We start from the raw sequence: 23,835 nt of genomic DNA, 5'->3' as shown, positions 1-23,835 counted from the left end.
TCTGCAGGCAGGCGCCTCCCCTCCAGGTAGGACCGAGGCCCTCCTTTCTCCAGGAGGGGTCTGTCCTGCAGCATCAGCTCCTCAGGCAGAGGCTGGGAGTTCTGCCCCAGGTGAGTGAGAGGCTTAAATACATCCCAGGTTAAAAACAAACAAAATCAAAGGACTAAAACACAGTTCCCAACTCCAGTTGGGTGTCAAGACAAAAAATGGGACCCAAATACATAGAGAATGTAATGGGTACCTCTGAGTGACAAAAAGGAAACAAAACCAACAAAGTAGGCAGGCTCGCTCCTTGCTCAGCTAACAGTCTTGCAGATGTTAGGTCTTGATGGAGAAGGAGCCTTTATCAAATTCGCAAAAATAAAGGTTGTTCGTACCTTTTAGACAAAAATTCTATCCCAACACTAAGCACCATAACTATTTCGATTGATATACACAAAATTCATAGGGAATAAGTGGCTGTGTGTGTGTTTAGACAAAACCAGAAACGGTTCCTGAAAACACCCAGTTTTGTGGAAGCGCCGTGCCTTCAGAACCCCTCTGTACGTCTCTTCGCTGATTGCTCCAACCCAATAAGCTTGGACGAGCCTGACACTGTGCTAGGATCTCTGCAGGAATCTAAGAGGGCTAAGACTCGGGTTTTGCTGCTGCTCGCCCCACCCCACGCGGGATTGCAGGCAGGCAGGGGACAGGATGGGGGTTCAAGTCCCAGGTCTGTGTTCGTTTAGTCTGCGAATACTTTGAGTCCCACACACGTGCCAGGAACTCGCGCGGGGAGAAGGAGAACGGAAGGTCAGTCTTCAGTGGAAAAACAGAGCCTGCGACGCCGCGGATGCCGCCCCGGGCCTAGTTTCCCCATCCGGGGAGCGCTCGCCCCGCCCCCGAGGCCGCCTCGGAAGGCGGCTCCCGCTGCAGGAACCGGCCCCGGGCCCCGGGCCCCGGGCCTGCCCTCCCCGGTTTCCGCCGCCTGGGCCGAGTCCTCGCGCCACCGGAAGCTCCCGCCGGGCCGCTGGGAGGCGGCGGCGGCGGCGGCGGCGCTAAGGTTGGTTGCACTGCACCCCGCCCCCACCCGCCCCGGGACTGCGGAGGCTCCCGGCCGCCGCCCCAGCGCTCCCCGCCCGGGACAGCCCGGCTCCCGCTCTCTGGGGCGGGGGCTGCCCAAGTGCGGGCCCCCCCGCGCGCCTCCGAGACCTGGAATCCCGGCTGCAGAGCCCTGCCCCGGCCTCGCTGCCCCCGCCCTTCCTGCGGGCGCCCGGGGCAGCCCTGCGGTGGCTCATCCTTGAATAGTCGCGGGCGCCGCTCTGCTCCCATCGCTGCGCACGCATCCGGAGATGTGGCGGTGGCGAGACGGCCGTCACCAGCCCGCGGGGGGCGCACGAACGGGGCTGGGGGACACGGACAGGTCATCCGGCATCACTGAGCCGGGCGGGGGGGCATTGTTCTCCGGCTGCGGGACGCGGTGGGATCGCAAAGCTGGGAGCCCAACCTCATTCTGGGGCGGCCCACAGGGACTCCCAGGGAAAGTGGGGTCTGGTCCAGGTGCGCCCCGAAGGACAAGTGGAAGGCTGGGGAGATGCGGGTGTGCAGCGCAGAGACTCTGCGTCTTCGGGCCCCGCGGGTGGGGCCTCGGAGATGGGGCTGATGGCGGTTCAGAGTGGAAGAGAAGGGGGTCAAGGAGACACAAGGAGGAGCAGCCACAGAAGTGGGGGCGGGGGGGAGCACGGAAGGGGTGCAGGAAGCCACAGCAAGAAAGGGAACTGGAAAGGAGGCGCCAAGAGGCGTGTCAGGTGCTGGCCACAGGGCTGGTTGGATAGAAACTGGGACAAGCCCCGGGCATTTGGCAACCTCGACCTTGAGAACCTTGGGGAGATGGTTCCATGGAGATTGGAGTGAGGAAGCGGAGCACCCGTGTAGACAGTATTTTCTAGAGGTTATGTTAAAGTGAGAAGGTGTAGATGCTGGAGAGGAATGTGGAATGAGGGTAAAGGGCGTTTTAAAGCACCATGTGTGGTTAGAACACAGGCTCAGGGCTCCCGAGTCCCCACTCACTATCGGGGAGTCCTTGGGCATGTCACTGAACCTCTTGGTGCCTCAGTTCCCTTTTCCGTAAAATGGGGATGAAGATGACAATACCTGCCTCATAGGGTTCACGTGAAGATTAGATGAGATGGTGCCTGTAAAAGCACTTCACACAGCACTAAAAGTATCTGTTACTTTTCACTTTTAATTATTAGAGCAGCTTGCACGTATTTTGATGCGATAGGAAGGAGCTGGGAGGCATTGAAGACAGAGTGGAGAGAAAAGGGAGCAGAGAGAAAGGGACCCAAGAACTTGGATGGAGAGAGAAATCTTGGGTTCCTGTGCCAAACCAAGGGAAGGAGGGAGCAGGTGGGGATGCAGGGAAGTTTGCAGGTTTGGCGTATGTGGTTAAGTGAGTGGCTTTCTGATAGTCTTTCTCTGAAGTAGGCCTCAAGGTCGTTTGCTGAGAGGGCCAGGCCAGGGCTGGCCCGGGTGAGGGTGGAGGTCCTGATTTCCACTGCAGCAGTAGGGTAGGGTGCCATGCCCTCTTTGCCAGCAACCCCTGGCAGACTCAGCATTGCTCCCGGGAAGGTGGACAGTTGAATTTACTAGGGTCAGAGGACAGTGTCTGACCTGCCTTGCCCACTTGTGAGGCTCAGCTAAAGTTGATGGATGTGAAAACACTATATAAACATAACTTACCATTTTAATCTTTCTTCGTGACCTTGAGGAGCTGGAAGGGCTGTGGCCATCATCAATATCAAAGCTTTTCGAGCACTTCACTTGGGCCGTGCACCATGCCATGCTTTCACCCATGATCTCATTTAGTTATTACAAGTCAGGTGAAGTAGGTATTAATATTAATCCCATTTTGCAGATGCAGAAACTGAGGCGCAGAGAAGTTACTGACCTTGTCCCAGGACCCACAACTAGTAAGTGATGGACTCAGGATCCCAACTCAGATCTGTCAGACCGCAAAGCCTGTGATTTGAAACTACTATGAAAGTTTGCAAAACCCCTAGTAGCAACCCAGCAGAATAGAAAGATGTGGAGGGATCATCTTTTCCATTTGATAGGTGAGAAAACAAAGGCTAGAAGCTCTGACCTCCATCCTGGGCTCTGTAGGCTCCACCAAGCTGCCTTGTTTTTGCCCCTCTTGAATGGGAGGAAGAATACAGAGCTTAGAGTCCCACAGATCTGGTGGTCATCGTGCTGTACCACCAGGTGTTGTGTGACTTTGGACCAGGCATCTTTCTCCTCTGTGCCTCCACATGCCTGCGGAATTCCTAACAGGTTGCTCTAAGGAATAAGAAGGAAAATGTTGCCTGGGGCATGGTAGGTGTGCCAGGAGCCATGCTTCCCACACAACCATGGATCTGCGTCCCACTTGGCTGCTGAGACCAACTCCTCGTGACCTTGTATTTATTTAGACCTTTGTTCTCCTCAGGGCCAGGAAGTGGTGGCGCCTGATCCGAGTCTGTGGCCACCTATGACTTCCTGAGTGGGGCCGTGGAGGTAGGGCCCGGAGCAGTCCATGGTCCTGAGGCCTCGGACTTCAAAGGAGGGGAGGGCCAGGTGTCACACATACTGACGAAGAACGCCACGGGCAGGGCTGGGCCATCAGAAGCCTTCCTGCTGGCCTTGGCCATGGGGTCCCAGAATTTTAGACCCCAGAGAAGGCTTGGAGATAATCCTGTTGCAATTCCTTTTTTTTTTTTTAACAGATGGGGTAACCAAGACTCGCTGTGCAAAAGTGACTTTTACCTAAGATACTCTGGACAGGGCAGAGCTAATATGCATGGAACTTGCATTTTTGGACCTGACTACAGAACCCTGGGGATTTCCACTGGGGCACTGAACACCCACACCGAGGATCCTAGGCTGCTCGGAGGTTCCAGGGAACATAGACAAGTCACCGACTGGGGCTCTCTCTGCCCCTGTCCCCTGGGGAGGAAGTGGAGGAAGCCAGTGGCAGCCTGAGGTCCTCCGACAGGGGAAACTCTAACTGTGGTTCCTGAAAGTCCGTGACACGGTTCTTTTTTCTCTCTGACTTGCTCTCCCCTCCCTCTTGCTCAAAAGAATGACTGGACACTCCTAGAGCCTGCAGTCACCATCCAGGGGATTTTTTTCACCACAAAGGGTAATTCCTGTCTCATCCTGCTGTGACTCAGCTGTGACGTTGAACCACACAAGCCAGCGAGAAGATAAAATCATCAGACTCCTGCTCATCAGAGAGGGTGGCCTGGACAGAACTCACCTCTTCTCCCAGCACAGACTCCACGGAGCTGGTCCCCTCCACAGAGGAGCTTGAACAGGGCCCCCCCACCAGCCAGCCTGGGACCCCGAGATGGCCTCTGGCTCGGCCAGCAGCCCCCGCCCGGCCCCCGATGAGAACGAGTTCCCCTTTGGGTGCCCCCCCACCGTCTGCCAGGACCCACCAGAGCCCAGGCCCCTCTGCTGCGCCGTCTGTCTCTCTGAGAACGTGAGGTGAGGGGTCGGAGGAGAAGAGGCGGGTGGGAAGGAGGTGCCAGGGAGGGACCCCTCACGGGAGGCAAGGGTGAGAGGAACCGTGGTTTTGGGCAGGTGACTTCATCTCTCTGGCCTCAGCTTCCACACCTGTTCCTCGCGGTCCCGGATACTGCCCTGTCTGACTGTTGGTAGAAGGAGAAGTAGTCACAGAAAGACGTCAGCTCCCTTAGCAGAAGGCCATCCGGGGTCTGGGGGAGAGCCTCTGGGTCCAGCTGGGCTACTTACTGTGTGGCCTGTGCAAATTGCTTGATGTCTCGAAGACTCAGCCTCCTTGTCTGTAAAATGCCTGTAAAGTGATTTTCTACCTCCCAGGTTTGTTACAAGGCCCAGTCAATAACATTCCAAAGAATTCTTGTAATAATGAATATAAACTCCCCGGTAAATGACAAACTGCTGTACAAATATATCTTCTTCCACAATATCACCCATCACCTCAGACTGTTTGCTGGGAATGCTTTTAAAGGGGACAAAAATATCTAGTATATTCACGTATTATATATTTATGTATGTATATATAAAATATGTATATATTTGCATATAAATATCTATATATAATGCACACATTTTGCATGTGTATAAAATATACGTATATAATTTACATTGTATATTATATATTAAAATATGTGTATATTTATATTTAAAATATAAATAACTCAGAGAGGTGTGACATCAATATGATCATCAGTATCCCACCTTAAGCAGCTATTATGTACCAACTGTGTGCCAAGCACTCTTTCCTTGTGTCTTCAGAAGAGCCTTGGAAAGGTGGATACTATTATTACCCTATTTTACAAATGAGGACAATGAGGCCTAATGGACAGATGAGGTCAGTTTGCCCAGGTCAGTTTCCTGGCAAATGTGTTCTTAAACTGCCCTGCACCCCCAGCATGACCTTTGTTTGGGACTTTACAGTTTAAGAAGGTGGGAAACTTCTCAGGCAAGCTTGAGGAGTTCCAACGCTTTCACAAAGGAGGAGGCTGAGAGAAGGAGGGGAGAGGTGGTGGTGAAAAGGGCAGGTGCGGGGGAGGAGCAAAGCTTGACTGGTTTTACCATCCGGGCTTCATCTCAGGCTTTTGCAATGGGTCTCTTGGCTTCCTTCGCTGTTTTTCCAAAACCTGGCAGAGGCGGGCGAGGGATCCAGGCCTGAGGCCTGAAGAGCTCTGCCCAGCTCTGCCCCTGCCTCACTCTACCTTGGTTGATCCATACGTCCTCTGAGGCCTCGTTCTCCTTCCTGTAAAATGGGCCTGACCAGTGGCTCTCACTGAGGATCAGATCGCTTGGGAGCTTTGTTAAAGCACATAGGCCCATGTGTCACCCCATTCAGAGTCTGGCACCCACTCCTGGTTGAGAACCTCAGGCTAGGTGTTCTCGGAGGCCCCTTCTTATTCTGAGAGGCCATGGTCATCTGTAATTACTAAAAATAAGACACCGAAATAAAATAGAGGAAGCTGAGAAGAACTAATATAGCTGCACATCCACAATCCTTTATCTGAACCCCTGGGGTCAGATGTATTTTGGAATGCAGAAGTTTTTCAGATTTTAGAAAAGCAAGTCAGTGCATTACTGTGTAATTCTTCCAGCGGGGATTGGGGATGCACCTTATAATCAAGCAATGAATATTTCTGCAAACATAAATATTCACACTAAGTGGGATAAGTAGGGGCTTTAATAGCCTCTAGTCACTTCAGATCAGGTTTGGCTGCCAGAGAAGCTCACTGCAAACTACAGGAAAACATTGGTTTGGGAATGGTGGGTCTGGGATTGTGGAGCTGCATGCTCATTGGTATCAGCTGCCACACTGGGCAAGGCCTAGGCTTTTGGAGCTCTGGGGACGGAGGTTGGTGCCATGGAGTCGTGAATGCCTCACTCAGTGGCATTTGTTCATGTGTCCCCAGGAATGGTGAGGATCGCATCTGTCCCAAATGCAAAGGGGATGACACACCATCCGAAAGGCCAGGAAGCCTTATGTCTCAGGAGCAGGTAAGTTGGCACTGCCAAGAAAGACTGTCTGTCAGTTGTCTCCGCTGGCAGGGGAGGAGGCCAAGTAGGCATCTGCCCACCTAGTCCCTGCCAGGTGGCTCCTTCCTTGTCTGAGTCTAGACTGAATTCATTTTGTCAGCAGTGAGGAGACTGACATTCACAGTGAGGAAGCAACTTACCCCAAGCCACCTGGCCGACCTGTGACAGACTCAGGGTGAGAACAGCATCTAGACAGGGGTCAACACACCACAGCCTGTGGGCCCAACTCAGCCTGCCGCCTGTTTGTACAGCTTATGAGCAAAGAATGGTTTTTACACGTAAGAGGTTTCTAAAAATTGAAAGGAGAATGAGATTTTGTGACACATGAAAATTATAAGGAATTCAAACTTACAGGTCCCTAAATAAAGTTATATTGGTTCACAGCCACAACTCACTCACGTATATATGTCTTGTGTGTGGCTGCTTTTTTATTTTTAATATTTATTTATTTTTATTTATTTGGTTGTGCCGGTCTTAGTTGCGGCAGGCAGGCTCCTGAGTTGTGGCATGCGAACTCTTAGTTGCGGCATGCGTGTGGGATCTCGTTCCCTGACCTGGGATCGAACCTGGGCCCGCTGCATTGGGAGCGTGGAGCTTTATCCACTGTGCTACCAGGGAAGTCCCTGTAGCTGCTTCTGTCCTGAAACAGCAGAGGTGAATAGTTGCAACAGAGGCCTCACAGCCCCAAATATTCACTACCTGGCTCTTGACAGAAAAAGTTTGCCAACTCTTGACCTAGGCAGTTCTTTCTGGCCCTGTTTGCCCTCAGACAGGGACAGGCCATCCTCATCTCACTTCTCCGGCTCTGCCAAACCGTGCTTCCGGGAATAAGATGCAACTTTGGTAGTGTGAGGGGCCAAAGAGATACCCTCAGGCATCAGTTTAGAACCCTAGCCCTTCCTTCTGAGCTGGAGAAGGACCCTCGCAGGTAATCTGTCCAGCCCAGAGGTTCCCACGTGTTGACCAGCACCGGTCCATTCCCACCAGTTCATGACAAAAATGATTAAAACAAAATAAGGAAATTGTCATGAGTTTTCCTTATAAAAGTAAATTCTTTCCATTCATAGAGTCAACCTTTACTCTGAGATGATGCCCTTCCTATTCATGTCTTTGTATAAAGGAAATGATCGTGATAGCTGATAGAATTCGGGGTAAAGCCTTTGCTTAGTAAAATTTTTAAATGGCAATCTTTATGTTACCCTCCTAATTTAAAAAGCAAACAAACTGGTATTGGTCTGTGACTCCAAAGCTTTAAGAATCCCTGCCGTAAACCCAACCCCCTCTTACACATGGGCCCCGACACCCACAGGCACGTCTCATTGCAAAGCTCCCTCGTGACCAGGGTCTCGCCAGCTCGGCCACCAGCACTGTCCGCACTGTGAGGCACCGGCTCCTTTCAACCAAAGCCCCACCCTTGCCCGAACCATGGCCCAGGGGTCAGGAGCCTGGTGTCTGAGGACGGCTCTGTGATTCAGTGCATGGCTGAGATGACTCCGCTGTCTCCGCCTGGAAAATGCAGATGCTAGGGTGACTGTGCAGGGTCCTTGCAGCACCTGCAACGTCCCATTGCCAGTCGGTGGCTGGCAGGGCGGCGGCTCTCCCTCCCGCTGTGGAACCAGAGGCAGGCAGGTCCCCACGCCTCCTTACCCCTTCTCCGCTCTGGCCCCTCTCCTGCGGAGAGCTGGAGGAACTTCCTGTCCCACCAGAGCTGGTTTTGAGGGCTTTCCTGTCTTCTTGTCAGCAACCCTCTCCCCCCCGCAGGTCCTCAAGGGAATAATAGTAAGGATCTAGTGCACTTCCCCAGAACTTTATACTCTACAATGTGGTTAAGAGCTAATAGGATTAACACCCATGGCATAACTTTCCAAGCCTCCCTATTTGAGCATCTTTGTACTCCACCCTCGAAAGAGTGGGCATGGGCTAGATGCTTTCTAAGGCACCTGCCTGCCCGAAGGCATCAGGACTATTGTTTTGACTTGTTTTATTCTTGCCTCTTAACAAAATGAATACAGATTCATTGTGCAAATCTTAGATAACATAAAGATGAGCTATTTTAATATCTCTCAACCCAGTAGTCTTAATTTTTTCATCTTTGTTAATGTGAAATCAGATGAAAGTAGAAGCGTTCTGATTAAAGGGGAGCCTGGGACCCTGTCCTTTTTGTTACCCCACTTCCTTCTCCTGTCCCAACCCCTCAGAGACACTGGGGATTCCTAGGGCCCTGCAGAGCACAGTTTGAAACTTGCTGCCTTAAACCAAATGAAGTGATCCTAATAATGGAATTACAGGCACTGGAACAGGCTACAGAGTGGGAGGAGGGTACACCCCCAGTGGAAAGCTGGGGGGGTGGGGTGATCCAGTGGTCTGACACCTGCACAAAGCCACAAGTGGAAAGACCAGGGACTCCTCCAGCTTCTGACCCAATGGGAACTTTGGGGGGACTTTTGACCAAAGGAAAGCAGCTGATTATAAATCAACACTTTGCATACGTGGTGATTCTGCAGTTTGTGCATCTGGGGAAACCTGGGAAGTGAAGGTGGGGTGGACAGGCCGGGCCGGAGACCAGCTGAGCTAAGCCCCGAGGTGCCCATTCTTGCAACACTTTCCATGCCATCTGCTTATCAGTTTGTCCTCCTCCTCTGACTTCATTAGATTAATGTCTCTCTAAGAAGTGCTCAAAGCCCTATAGACTGATTAGCTCATGTAAGAAGCAGATATTAAAGGATTACTGTTGACCTGGTTAGAGTCTTGGTTCTTGCCTAGAATGACCTTCCTACAGAAGTGACAATGAAGTAGGGGACGACCCGGTGGCTGGGAAATAGCAGTCATTTCTGTCTGCCTGAGACCCTATGAATGGGATTGTTTCTCTCACTCTCTTCCCTCTGAGGTCACCCAGGAAGGTCAAAAGCAAGCTGGCATCTGCTGCCAGTGGCTTACAAGAGTGCCTTAAATTATTCTAGAATCAGAAAATGATAGGAGGTCAAGCTGTCCAGTCCAATTTCCATTCTGTACTGGATTCCTGCCAAGTGGCTTTGTGTCCTTCCAGTGACGGGGAGCTCACTACTGCATGAAACCACCACTTCCACCATGGGGAACTATTGTACCATTTTCCTCTTTGTTTGTACTGAGCTGAAGTCTGTCTCCCTTGGGGCCACAAAAAGCAAGTCAGTCAGCCTCCTGTCCCCTGAGGCGGTCCTGAGTCTGTGGAAGGACGCTGACCACGTCCCTCTTGAGTCTGTCCTCAGCCTCTGTGCATATCTGTGTCCTTTGAAATGCAATGCCTGGAAATGAACCCCCTTACACTTCTGAGCTTGACAATTGCATCTGTAACCTTATCGATCCTGTGACATCCTGTGTCATGGGCAGTGGTGATACCCCTATTTCACCAGTGGGTAATATATCGAGGTTCAGTGAAGAGGTGTGCCTGCACCAGTCATACAGCAAAGGGGGGGCAGAGCCAGGCTCCCACCCTTGCCCCTTAGGCTGCTGACATCTTCTCTCTGCTGCCTCCAGATGGTGGATCACCCCCAAATGTTTTACACAGGTTTAAATACACAGTCAGCCTTAAGTGCTGGAATCCACAAAATGCTGTGGAAACAGGAATGGGCAAGACTACTTTCAACTAGGGGAATCAGGCAGGACTTCCTGGAGGAGGTGGCAGTTGACCCAAGCAGAGGTTGCCAGAAAGGAAACTGACTCAGGTACAGAGGGGGGCAGGAAGTGGCGAGCGGACCAAGTCCACCCTGTCACTGTAGAGTGCCTCTCCCTCAGTACTAGCTGAGACCCAAGCAAAAACAGCCCCTCTAGACATCCAAGACCTTGGCCAGCCTCAGTGCCCAGCATAGCAGCGTGGGAAGTGCCTGGCACATTGCAGACCCTCCGCTCTGTGCAGTAGCTTCACGGAGGCAGCTCTCATGCTCCCGGCACCCTCTTGACACTCACATTCTCGGAGGCCCCCAGGTCCCCAAGTGGGGGCCCTTTGATGGAGCTCACTGCTGACCCCGTCACAAAGGGCCTGGGTAAGCAGGGAAGCTGGGAACACCACACACCCCCAGACTTCTCGGACGTGGACAGAAGGACAAGTGTTCCCTCAGGGCTGGGATTTTGTTTTCTCTGTTTCCTCTTCAGAGGAAATTCCACTGCGAATTTTATTTTTAGCAGTTTGCAAGCAATGAGACCACTCACACAGGGGCCTCCTGTGGCACCACACAGGCACAGGCTTGGCTCAGGACAGATGCCCCGTTCTTCCTCTGTGACCCCAGCCCCTTCCCTCTCCAGTCCGCTCGGTCCCTGGACTTCAGATGAGGCTACCCTTTAGTCAAGGTGAGGACTCCTGGTGGGGAGGAAGGACCCTGGACGTAGATTCCAGGCCCCTGGCCTCTACCACAGCTTTGCCCCAAACTTGCATCCTGCAAGTCACCGGCCATCTCTGAGCTTCAGCTTCCTCACCTACATGAGAGAGGCAGAACCTCAAAGCCCCGACCTCCTCCTCGTGGCCCTGGGAGATACGATGGGGCCGTGCTCCCACAGGTGTGGAGAGAGCAGCAAGCCCGGAAGGGCTCGTAACTGGGGGACAGAAGACCCGGATTCAGTCGGCTTCTCACATGTGCAAGCTTGGTGTGACGTGGAGCAAGCTGCTCGCCCGGGTTTCCCACCCTGTATTAAGGTGAAACTAATCCCCCCCTGCCTGCCTCAAAGGATTATTGTAAGGATCCTATGAGGTAACCTGCAAAAATGCTTTGGTCCTGTATAAATACAAATGTATTTAGGGATGTTCCTTACCTCTAGCCACCCCCAAGGAAATCTAATGGGAAAATAGGGTTTTACAGAATTAGTTTTTAAGAGTTTTGAGATGTGAGGATTAAATGAGATGCATGTATGTGACAGCCATTAGCAAAAGGAAAAAGATGTCCCAAGGGCAGTGCTTAATCCATAGGAATAATTTTGCTAATAATAGTACTACTACTACTAATCATGGGTAACATTGATTGGGCACCGCGTCAGGCACAATGATGCTCCCCAAAGATGCCCACGTGTTAATCCCCGGAACCTGTGAATATGTTACCTCACATGGCTCTATTAGTCTGCTCGGGCTGCCGTAACAAAGTACCACAGACTGGGTGGTGTGAACAACAGAAATTTGTTTTCTCACAGTTCTGGAGGCAAGAAGTTCTAGACAGAGTTGGTTTCTTCTGAGGCCTCTCTCCTCGGCTTGTGGATGCCCTCTTCTCCCAGCATCTTCCCATCATCTTCCCTCTGGATGTCTGTGTCCTAATTTTCTCTTCTTATAAGGACACCAGTCATATTGGAGTAGGGCTCACCCTAATGACCTCATTTTAACTTAATTACCTCTTTAAAGACTCTGTCTCCAAATACAGTCATGTTCATGGGGGCTAGGACTTCCCCATATGAATTTGGGGTGGGGAGACACTACTCAGCCCATAACAATGGCAAAAGGGACTTTGAAGGTGTGATTAAATTAAGGATCTTTTGATGGGGAGATGACCCTGGCTTATTTGGTCAACCTATTGTTATCACAAGGGTCCTCAAAAGAGGGAGACAAGAGAATCAGAATCAGAGCGAGATTGGAAGATGCTCTGCTGCTAGCTTTTAATATGGAGGGAGGGACCCTGAGCCAAGGAATGCGGGCGGCCTCCAGAAGCTGGAAAAACAAGAAAACAGGTGCTCACCTTGGGCCTCCAGAAGGGGCACGATCCTGCTCACTTGAGGTTAGGACTTCTGATCTCCAGGACTGTAAGATAATATTGGGCTGGCCAAAACGTTCGTTCGGGTTTTTTCCATAACATGAAAAAAACAGAACGAACTTTTTGGCCAACCCAAAAAATGTGGGTTGGTTTTTTTGTTGTTGTTTGTTTGTTTATTTATTTGGTTGCACCAGGTCTTAGTTGTGGCTCACGGGTTCCTTAGTTGTGGCTCTCTGGCTCCTTAGTTGCAGCACGTGGGTGGGCTCCTTAGTTGTGGCGTGCACGTGGGATCTAGTTCCCTGGCCAGGGATCGAACTCAGGCTCCCTGCGTTGGGAGCGTGGAGTCTTAACCACTGTGCCACCAGGGAAGTGTCAATGGGGGTTGTTTTAAGCCAATAAGTTTGTGGTATTTTGTTATAGCACAATAGGTCACTCATGTCAGAATTTACATGTATTATGGCATTTAATCCTCGCCATAACTCTATCAGGGGGAGTTCTGTTATTATCCTCATTTTGCAGACTGGGAAACTGAGACCTGGAGAAGTTAATAGCTCTCCCAGGGCCACACAGCTAGTGTGTGAAGTGACAGAGATGTGCTTTGCACCCCGACAGGCTGACTCCAGAGCCCACCCCCTTCACCCTGGAAAGCACCCCAAGGAATGAGAGACTGAGTGACTGATGGTGGGACTCTGGGCAGCCTGGCTGGCCACCAGCGGCCTCTCAAGTTACCCCCTGCCCCTCCTCTGCCAGACATGAGAGGCTGGTCCCAGCCCACTCCCATTGTACATGGTAATAAGGAGGCCCGCTCCACGCATGTAGCACTTGCCAGCCTGCGTGGGCTTTCACTGCACAGACACAACACCACAGGGCTCAGCTGCCAAAGGAACATGTGCCCCTCCACCTGTGGGCAATGCTGGACTCCCACCGTTAGTTTTATCACTTTCACCTTTTTACCTCCCTCCGACTCTCACATCAAGCATATACCCTTAGAACTGCAGAGGATTCGAATCATGGGCTTGTAGGGAGTTTCAGGGCCTGAGAGATGACCCCTCGTGCATTCGCCAGGTTCCTCACTGGCCTCAGGCGCTCCATCTTTCCCTCATGTCGGGAAGCTACCTGCTGGGAGAGGCTGCATCACAGGGCACTTTCCAAAGCCATTGCAGTCTCCCTGACAAGGCTACCCACCCCTCCCCAGTAAAACATCTGTTTTCTATTCTTTGTTGGGAACAACTTGTGCTTGAAGGCCGGGGCAATGGGACAAAGTGGGGGGTGGCCTTTTGCGGGGCTCTGCTCTGTGTCCCAAACCAACTGTACTCATTAAGCCCACAGCTCTCACTTATTTTACTTTTAGAGAATAATAACTAGTGTGGCTTTGTATTTGCCCAGCCCAAAAGACCTCTGTCCTCCCCTCCTTTCATCCAAATCTCCCTTCACATCACCCCATGAGGTTATTCTTAAAAACAACAACAAAACTCTTGGAAAATCAAGATATTATTTACATGTAATAAAATTCACTCATTTTAAGTGTACAGATTGATGAATGCTGGGAAATGTATACAATCGTATGATCTGCAGTCAGGAGGGTGAATGTTTCTGCACCAGAAAAAGCTTCCTTGTTTCCTTGTTTAGTCAGTCTCCCCCAGCTGCAGCCCAGGAAGCCACTGGTCTATTTTCTGTCACTATAGTTTTGCCTTTTCTAGAATCTTGTAAGAATAGAATCCTAGTATGTAGTCCTTGGTGTTTGACTCTTTTCATTTAGCATGTTTTGAGGTCCCTCCATGTTATTGCACATATTTGTAATTTAGTCCATCTGACTGCTGAGTAGTGTCCTGGAGTATGGATATACCACACTTTGTTCATCCATCCACCAGTTGATGGATACTTGGATTGCTGCCAGTGTGGGCCTATTATGAGTAAAGCTGCTGTGAACATTTACATACACCCGGACGTATTTTCACTTTCTCTTGGGTAAATTCCTAGGAGTGGAATATGTGGGTTGTCTGATAACTTGATAAGCACGGTCTGTAAGTAAGTTACTTTGTAAGTATGATTTAACTTTATGAGATACTTCCATAGATTTTCCCAAAGCGGTTGTACCATTTTGCATTCCCCCTAGCAACCTATGAGTGTTTCAGTTCTTCCACATCCTCACCAAAGCTCGGTATTATCGTTCTTTGTAAATTTTAGCCATTTAGTGAGTGGACAGTGGCATTTCGTTACAATTTGCATTTCTCTGATGACTGGTGATGTTGAACATCTTTACATAGGCTTGTCATTTGTATATCTCATTTTGTGAAGTATCTGTTCAGTATTTTACCCATTTTGTATTAGGTTGTTTGTCTTATTGAATTGTAAGAGTTCTTTATATATTCTGGATATAAGCCCTTTCCAGGTCTATGTTTTGGAAAAAATGTTCTCCCAGTCTCTCCTGGGCTTACTCTTGATAAGAGATAGAGATGTGGGGTGGGAAGAGCCCTGGAGCTGTGCTGCTTCCTAGCTGTTCCTCCTTGAGTAAATCCCTGCCCCTCTGTGAGCTTCAGTTTCTTCATCAATCAAATGGGAACAAAAAACCTACCCTGCTATCCCCAAGTGTTGTTAGGGGCCCTAGGAAGAATTATGACTATGAAAGCATTTTGTAAACTCCTCAGACTTATACATAGGTTAACAGTATTGTCAAGTTGCTTGTTAGGGGCCCTCACAGAGCCCCCAGACCAGTGGAGGCAACCAAAGAGTAAATGATGATTACAGGGCTGAGTGGAACATGTCCCATCAGGAGAGCTGGCAGTGCTTCCCAGGATCACAGCAGGGGCCCTGCTCTTGTTTTGAAGGAGGGTTACGGGAGGGCTGAAGCAGAAGAAACAGCATGTGCAAAGTTTTGTGGCCCAGCCCAGCTCATGCCTGGTGGATGCTGGTGCTTTGCAGAGAGCCCCAGTGCCACTGGGAGCCCCATAACATCCAGTGACATGATTCTTATTTCCAGGATCACCCCGAGGTGGCTGAGGCTGGAGTTGGGTGTCCCTTTGCAGGTGTTGGCTGCTCCTTCAAGGTAAGCATCTGAGTGTGAGAGAGGAGATCTGTACACTGCAGTCTCAGACCTTCCCACTCAGCCCCTCCGGGATTTTCCCACAACATCAAGCTACGCCTCTGGATGTACCTTACATGACTTTCCCAAGCAACAAAATCACTGGTAAATCATCTTCGTACTCAGGGAAGTTCTTAATGTCTCACCTGAGCATTGTAGCATCACAAAAATGACCACCGCCCGCACCCCCAAAAGCCCCTTTGCCTCTCTCCATGGTCCTGAATCATCACTGCGCTCAAGGGCATGGCAGAATTGTTGCTCTGGAGGCTGGGATGGACAGAGCTCACCATGGGTATGTCTGATGCCAGGGTCCTTCTCCGAATCCCTCTTGCTGTACACTTCCCTTGGCCGGGTGAATGGATATGACTTCCCTTGGCAACCTTTGGTGGCAGGACTCTCCACTGCTCCCTGGTCCTCCCTCCCCCTCTCTTTTCACTGATCAGCCCCACTCTCTTGGCAGGGGGGCCCGAAGTTCATGCAGGAGCATGAGGTCACCTCCCAGGCCACCCACCTGAACCTGCTGTTAGGGTTCATGAAACAGTGGAAGGCCCAGCTGGGCTCTGGCCTGGGGTCTGGGCCCATGGCCCTGGAGCGGAATCTGTCAGACCTGCAGCTGCAGGGGGCTGTGGAGGCAGCTGGGGACCTAGAGGTGGACTGCTACCGGGCCCCCTGCTCCGAGAGCCAGGAGGAGCTGGCCCTGCAGCACTTCATGAAGGAGAAGCTCCTGACGGAGCTGGAGGGGAAGCTGTGCGTGTTCGAGAACATCGTCGCCGTCCTCAACAAGGAGGTGGAGGCCTCCCACCTGGCCCTGGCCGCCTCCATCCACCAGAGCCAGCTGGACCGTGAGCACATCCTGAGCTTGGAACGGAGGGTGAGCATGGGAGGCACGTTTACCCTCAAGGCAGCTCAGGGCGCCGCCCCTCGCCCCGCCCCATTTTGTCTCCAGAGCAGAGGACCAGCCTTCCTCCTAAGCATTCTCCCTGCGCAGACCACTCACTCCTCCTTCAAAAATGTCTCTCCTGCATCCCAAAACCTTCTAGGAAGAGGACTGAGTCAGAAGTTATAGTCAAGGTCAAACTCCCCCATCCATTGCTTCCTTTCCTTCGCTTGAACTTCTGCAATAGGCTATTCCCACCGCAAGCATCTCATTCCACAGCTGGACATTTTGCACCGCTAGAAAGTTCTCCCTCATACTTAACTAAAATCAGCCTCCTATGTCTTCCCTGCCCCTCGGGGCCCCCAAAACATCTGACTTCTAGCCCCCATGGAAGCCCTTCAGAGATGAGCAGTCAGTAATAATATCCTGAGTGTTTCCTTCTTTAGGCTAAACACCCCCAGTGCCTTCACCCCTTCATCAGAGCACATTGTTTCATGCTGTCCTCATATGTTCTGGCTCAGCCTCTAAAGGATTCCACACACTCAGAGTGGTGGTCCCAAACCACCAGATAATCCACTTATCTGACAGTTCTTGGTTGCGCCAGACTGTCCCCTCCTTTGTTCCAGAGCTTATACTTTTCTTAATATAACCAGTCACCATGTTAATGTTGCTTTTTGGTGGGGGGCAGCAACATTACCTCACCGTCTCATGTTGAGTTAGGCCTGGATTTTAGTTCCAGGTCCACCATTAACTTGCTGTATAGATCTGAGCAAGTCACAGGACTGCAACTTTCCCATCCATAAAATTAGGGAGTCAATTTTCTTTAAGGACACTCACTTCCATTCCTGACTTCCCTGCCTGAGTACACCCAAGAATAAATTTGTATTCTTTCAAATGTCAGTGGAGGAACCTACCAGAAGAGCCAGGCACTGGGTTTGAGTGGCGAAGTAAAGGATTTGTTTATGTAACTCTTGCCCCAGTTGGAAGGTGATGGCCTCCCCGAGGGCAGTGACTGTGTCTTCAGTTCATTAATGAATTTCCTGGCTCTACTCTTACGTGCCAGGCACTGTGCAAGGCATGGACACAGATAAAATGAGCATGGGCCCAGCCGTTGATAGGGAAGACCATCTATCCTGTTGGAAGGGCAGAAAAATATATCTCAGATGGTTGTAAAGCCTCTATAAGATCGAAGATGAAAGAGAGAAACCAGCTGAGCTAGGGCAGTGGTTAAGTGTTTCGCAGAGGAAGAACTCTGTGAGCCAGATTCCTGACGGACGAACAGGAGTTGGCCAGTGGAGAAGGAAGGGAAAGGAATCCCAGGCAGGAGGGACGGCATGTACAAAGGCAGATGCACATGGCTGAGGAAGGCAAGGAAAGCAAATTTGGGGGCAGCTCTGTCTCTACATCCCGCCATCCCCATCCCACCGCCAAGCTGGGTTCTGGTGCCCCTGGCTGAATGGGCTTCCCCGCCACAGGTGGTGGAGCTGCAGCAGACCTTGGCCCAGAAAGACCAGGCCCTGGGCAAGCTGGAGCAGAGCTTCCGCCTCATGGAAGAGGCCTCCTACGACGGCACCTTCCTATGGAAGGTCACCAGTGTCACCAGGCGGTGCCATGAGTCAGCCTGCGGCAGGACCGTCAGCCTCTTCTCCCCAGGTAAGGCCTCCCCGGGGGCACAGACGCCAGCTGGGGGAGGCGGGTAGGGGGGTGTGGGGGGCTGTTCCGCTCTGACAGGCGGGCTGCGTCCAGTTAGGCCAGTGTCCACTCAGGCCCCCGGCCCTACCAGGCCTGCGGAGGTAGTAGGCCCCTCCCTGCTCAGCCGCGTGGAGCAGGGGCTGTTTGCACCAAGCATACCTCCCTGGACATCCGTCACGGTCTGCAACTAGGAATAAAATGATCTACATTGTGTGGATATCGGTTGTGAAAGAGAGTGCGCTGTGAACCAAAGTTTGTGTAGATGCGAGGGAAGCCCAGGGTGACTTTCACAGGTAAATACCATGGGGCCCCGCCCTCAGAGACCTGAAATGGAGAACTCCAATGGAGAACAAGTGGAGAACTCTTCTGTGTACCACGGTGGGGAGCACGTGATTGAGTATTGTGTAAACTGGGGCAGTTCTGAGTCGTTTCTGGGGCCCCTGGGCCTGGCACAGTGTCTTGCATAAAGTAGGCAGTTACTCTGTTGATGTTTCTCTTAATTAACTGATACCTGTTTATGTAACAATGTGTATATTTGTGCTCAGACCTGTGTGCTTTTCCCCTGGCCTCACTCCTGTGCATCTAAGTAAACGGGTGGGTCGTTAAGGAGGATTTCTGCCCATGGCAGTTTTAACCACCACTCACATCTGCTCCAGCCTCATGCCTTTCCTGGCCATCTGCTCCTCTGACACACCCAAGGTCAACAGTGCTGGGATTAAGAGGGGCATGGGAGTTTGCCCCACACCACACAGCAGGCTGGGTCCCGAAGCCAGCCCCCTTTGCTCAGGAACAGGGACAGCCCCTTCAGGGGGTGGCCTCGTCTCCTACACGTAAGCTTTTTTGTCCTGGCTTCTTTCCAAAGAGGGAAAAAGCAAGCAGTGTCTCTGGCTTCCTGTTCTACCAAAACACAAGGGGCACGGATGAGTCAGACTGTCAGCCTGTCCCTCCTCCACTCCTTCCTGCATGCCCTCCACACCCTGTCCCCGCTCAGCCCCTCCCAGAAGGGCCCTCATGGTGACGGTTACTGGAACCCACACTCAGATGGCTCTTTCAGCTGCCCAGGGAGAGAGCCCACAGGCCCCTGTGCCTAATCACCAGGGGATGATTCATCCCGGGGGCCTTTGTCAGCAGTGGCCGGCAGAACTGTGAGCCACCCCACTCTCTCCCAGCCTCCAGGAGACCCCAACCGCTTGGCCTAGCGCAGCAGAAAGAAGTCCGTGTTGGGAGGTAGGAGGCCTGGCCCCTAATTCTGTCTCTGCCCGCAGTACACTGTGACACTGTGGCCAGCCACTTCCCCTTGCTGGGCTTGGGTTCCCGACTACAAAATGCAGGTTGGTTAAATCAGAAGTGTGATCCCAGGGCCAGCAGCATCTCTATCCCCTGTTAGAAATGCCAGTTCTCAGTCCTCACCCCGGCACTACTGAGTCAGAAGCTCCAGGGGCAATCTGTGATTCTGATGGCCTTTGACAGCCACCAGGCCAGATGATCTCCAAGATTTGATGCTCTATAACGGAGAAGAACGCTGAGCTCCATCCCCAGATTTCATTTTTTTGTTTTTTTGTTTTTTGGCTGCATTGGGTCTTCGTTGCGGTGCGCGGGCTTTTCATTGCGGTGGCTTCTCTTGTTGCGGAACATGGGCTGTAGGCACGCAGGCTTCAGTAGTTGTGGCACGCGGGCCCAGTAGTTGTGGCTTGCGGGCTTTAGAGCGCAGGCTCAGTAGTTGTGGCGCACGGGCTTAGTTGCTCCGCGGCATGTGGGGTCTTCCCGGACCAGGGCTCAAACCCGTGTGCCCTGCATTGGCAGGCAGATTCTTAACAACCGCGCCACCAGGGAAGTCCCGTTTTTGTAGTTTTGAGCCATGACTTGGGCATGCCTAACTGCCAGTCCCAGTTTCCTCATCTGCAAAGTCCAGCACTCTCCAGCTGCCTCGGCACTGACTCTGTCTTCCTCATTTCAGCTTTCTACACTGCCAAGTATGGATACAAGTTGTGCCTGCGGCTCTACCTGAATGGGGACGGGACGGGGAAGAGGACCCACCTGTCCCTCTTCATCGTGATCATGAGAGGGGAGTATGACGCTCTGCTGCCGTGGCCTTTCCGGAACAAGGTATGGGCCTGGGGGACAGTGGGGCTGGGGTGGAGGAAACCTGGGTCCTGGTCCTGAGTTAGCCATGAACTTGCCTGTGTGACCTCGGCAGATCCTTTGCCCTCCGTGCTGTCAGTTTCCCCTCTTATAAAACAAGAGCCTGAGTTCACATCTAGTAGCCAAGGCTCTTTGCTGCATTCTGAGTCTAGGAGCTAAAATGTTTGGACCAGCGACCCTGAAAGACACGTAGAGATGAAGTTCACGTGGTGGGTGAATAAGAAAAACTTCTTGGAGGAGGTCCTGTGGGGCTAGCCTGAACTGACAGCATTCTTAGAAAAAGGGAAGGAGGCGGCAGATGCCACTGCACACCTTTTAGAATGGCCGAAATCCCAAACGCTGACAACACCCAGTGTTGGCAAGGATGTGGTGCAACAGGAACTCTCACTCGCTGCTGGTGGGACTATAAAATGGCAAAGCCACTTTGGAAGATAGTTTGGTGGTTTCTTACAAAATTAAACATGCTCTTATCATGTGACCCAGAAATCACACTCCTTGGTATTTACCCAAATGCGTTGAAAACTTACGTCCACACAAAACCCCTGCAGACAGATATTTACAGCAACTTTATTCATAATCGCCAAAACTTGGAAGCAGCCAAGATGTCCTTCAGTAGGTGAATGGATAAATAAACTCTGGTAGATCTAGACAATGGAATATTATTCAGTGCTGTAAAGAAATAAGCTACCAAGCCATGAAAAGATATGGAGGAAACTTAAATGCATATTACTGAGTGAAAGAAGCCCATCTGAAAAAGCTACATACTGTATGATTCCAATTATATGACATTCTGGAAAAGGCAAAACTGTGGAGATAGTAAAAAGATCAGTGGTTGCCAGGATTTCACGGAGGGGAGGAGAGATGAATAGGTGGAACGCAGAGGATTTTTAGGGCATTGTAAATACTCTTAATGATATTATAATGATAAGATTCACGTCCTTATACATTTGTCCAAACCCATAGAATGTACAATGCTAAGAATGAACCTTAAACTAGGGACTTTGGGTGAATAAGATGCGTCAACATAGGTTCATCAACTGTAGCAAATGTACCGCTTTGGTGGGGAAGTTGACAGTGTAGGAGGTCGTGTGGGGATACCGTACTCGGAAATCTCTGTGTTTTCCATTCAGTTTTGCTGTGCACCTAAAATTGCTCTAAAAAATAAAGTTTGTTAAAAATGCTTATAAGGGCGGCCGGAGGTGGGAGTGTGGCAGGGATTCCCCGCAGGTGAACGGCAGCAGCAAGGGAGTTGGGGAGGGAAGGGGAGGGTGTGGACTCCACACCTCAGCTGGGGTGGAGGAAGATAAGGGCAAGCAGGTGGGGTGGGAGCGGTAGTGCCACAGTGGTCTGGGTATGAGTCAGTAGGTCAGTGGTTCCCATATGTGCTGGGGGGATTTTCAAAATACTAATGACTGGGTCTCACTACCGTAGATGGTGAAGCCTGAGCATCGGGAATTTTCAAACCTTCCCAGGGAATTCTAAAGTGCAGCCAAGTTTGAGAACTGCTGCAGTGGGCGATGGGCATTTCAGTGATGAGTGTCGGGGAGGAGGCTGTGTGTCACTTTCAGATCATTGGCTTCTCGGAGGCACGCAGGGCCCCTGTATAGACCAGAAGCTGGGTTCATGTTTCAGGGTGTTGATTGCCTTCCGCTCAGTGGAAGGCCTGTCTGCTCTTGCCTGGGAGGGTCCAGCTGTGTTTGCAGGATCAGACAGACATCTCAGTGCAGGAAGGGACACCTTGGGTTATGGAGTCCAGCCTCCTTGTCCGGGCTTAGTCCCACCTTTAGCCCCCAACAGCCAACCACAATTGACAGTGGCATCTGAATCCCCCCTTCCTGTTATAACACCTGAGCTCTAATCATAGGACACCCCTGAAGCCTGCTCACAGTACCAGGTGCTTCCGTTTCCGGGCTCTTACTGTACGCCATGTGTGGTCCTTACGTGTTTCTTTGACTCCTGATCAGTGTGAGCTCAGGGTTAGAGGGGCTGCACGGGTGACAGGCACAGACCCGGCCCCTGACCTCCCACCGGCCCCTGCCCCGCAGGTCACTTTCATGCTGCTCGACCAGAACAACCGTGAGCACGCCATCGACGCCTTCCGGCCCGACCTGAACTCAGCATCCTTCCAGCGGCCCCAGAGCGAAACCAATGTGGCCAGCGGCTGCCCGCTCTTCTTCCCCCTCAACAAGCTGCAGTCACCCAAGCATGCCTACGTGAAGGACGACACCATGTTCCTCAAGTGCATCGTGGAGACAAACGCTTAGGTCAGGAGGGGCCGAGCAAGCCGCACCCGGGTCCCGAGGGAGCACCCGCTCAGACGGGGGTTCAGCAAGATGACTAAGGTCCTGCCCTTGGTGCCCAAGATCCCAAGGCACAATGATGGGCCGGGGCTGGCATGATGTGAGCCGAGCTGACAGATTGACCGTGGCTAGCTATCAGCTTAGTGTGGCAGGACCTTGGACTGGCCCCACAAGGGTAGAGGGTCCCAAAGGAGGTGGTGCAGGACTGATCCCCCTGCCCTGACCGTGCAGCACTGGAGCCCTGAGAGCCACCCGGCCCTGAATGTTGAGATGGACTCTGGCCAAGATGGGGAGGGTGTGGGGACCAGTCTGGGGTGTGGATGGGGAGCTGGAGATGTGGGACCTCAGCAAAGAAGCTCCAGGGATGGGAAGACCTCTGCAGGCCGCCATGGAGAGTGAGCTTGCTCTCGTCCTGCTTGGGATCAGAACCAGGACCAGGGGGTGGAAGTGACAGGGTGCCAGTGTGAATTCAATCTGTCCCAGCCTGGACCGAGTTCCCCAGCACTGGAGGTGAACAAGCAAAACCAGGGGACTATGCTGCAGGGAGGGCATCAGATGGGGGGAGGGGTGGTTTTGAAGACCTTCATGGTTCCTTCCAACCCAGAGTCTCTGACTCTAGGCCTCCTGGGCCAGATGAGGCCTAGTGCCGCAGGGGGTCTGGACACATTCAGGAGCCTGATGCCCTCCAGTTTCCTGACTCACCTTCAGTACCGCCAGGTGGGCTGAGCTGGCTTGCACGGCACCTGCCACCCTGGGCCCGGCAGTCCGCTGCTCTCCATGCAGAGCCACGCAGAGGCCCTGCGTCCTGCACGTCCCCCAGCTGAGCGCCCCTCCACCTCCTCCAGGTGAAACCAGGTCCCTAGCTCCCAGAGGCAGCTGGAAGGAGCGTGGAGAAGGAGAGGGGCACAGACTCTCCACACTGCCTGCCTGGGGGCCCCACTCTCGGCCATTTCCAGAATCCCGTGTCACCCGATGAACGAAGGTAACCACATCTCTAGTTGACGGATAAGGACCGCTGAGCCACCCGCAGATGTTGTCCTTTTATATGTATAAAACCAAAGAAAGAATTTTTTTAAAATCTCTTTTGCACTTTTCATAAAGGGTATGGTTGTGGGAGTTGGTGGTGACTTGTGAGCTCTGGGTGGTGCTGTCAGTTTTGCAGGTGGCATCCAAGGCTGGTGTGCTGGCAGGAACATGCCTCTCTGCCTCAGTCTTCTGTCTGTAATGGGGGAACCGCCCCGGCCTGCCTCCCTCGCTGAGTTCTGTGACCTCAAAGGAGATGCTACACAGGAGAGGCTAGAGAGAGAAAGGCCCGGGCACCACTGCCCACCTGGCCTGGCCTGGCTGCGGCCCATGCTTGTCTTCTCACCTTGGAGGTCCCTACACAACCAGTTCCTGTAGGGACCCTCGCCCGTCTTTCCAGAGCCCTGAGGCTGCACGTTGCTGCTCAGAGATGCAGGGCAGACCCCC

The 23,835-nt window shown here is 52.1% G+C and overlaps 1 protein-coding gene across 7 annotated transcripts; it reads left to right on the top strand.

Annotated features, from left to right (window-relative positions):
• Positions 1–901: 901 nt before the first annotated feature.
• TRAF1 (TNF receptor associated factor 1) lies at positions 902–23,443 on the top strand. 7 transcript variants are annotated; one of them, XM_059925498.1, is made up of 10 exons: positions 902–1,042; positions 2,897–2,951; positions 3,744–4,506; positions 6,444–6,528; positions 15,253–15,318; positions 15,815–16,225; positions 17,707–17,884; positions 19,881–20,029; positions 22,111–22,329; positions 23,211–23,443. In XM_059925498.1, the coding sequence occupies exons 3-9, from the start codon at positions 4,367–4,369 to the stop codon at positions 22,327–22,329; spliced, it is 1,248 nt and encodes a 415-aa protein (XP_059781481.1). In that variant the 5' UTR covers positions 902–1,042; positions 2,897–2,951; positions 3,744–4,366; the 3' UTR covers positions 23,211–23,443. The 7 variants fall into 7 exon arrangements, with proteins under 7 accessions (XP_059781481.1, XP_059781483.1, XP_059781477.1 ...); XM_059925495.1 differs by lacking the exon at positions 902–1,042 and adding an exon at positions 1,081–1,402 and having other exon boundaries at positions 22,111–23,443; XM_059925496.1 differs by lacking the exon at positions 902–1,042 and adding an exon at positions 1,435–1,539 and having other exon boundaries at positions 22,111–23,443.
• Positions 23,444–23,835: the final 392 nt, after the last annotated feature.

The sequence above is a fragment of the Balaenoptera ricei genome, chromosome 6, assembly GCF_028023285.1.
Source record: "Balaenoptera ricei isolate mBalRic1 chromosome 6, mBalRic1.hap2, whole genome shotgun sequence".
Classification (NCBI taxonomy): domain Eukaryota; kingdom Metazoa; phylum Chordata; class Mammalia; order Artiodactyla; family Balaenopteridae; genus Balaenoptera; species Balaenoptera ricei.
The sequence above is the reverse complement of the archived record's forward strand: the minus strand, read 5'-3'. Positions and strand labels throughout refer to the sequence as shown.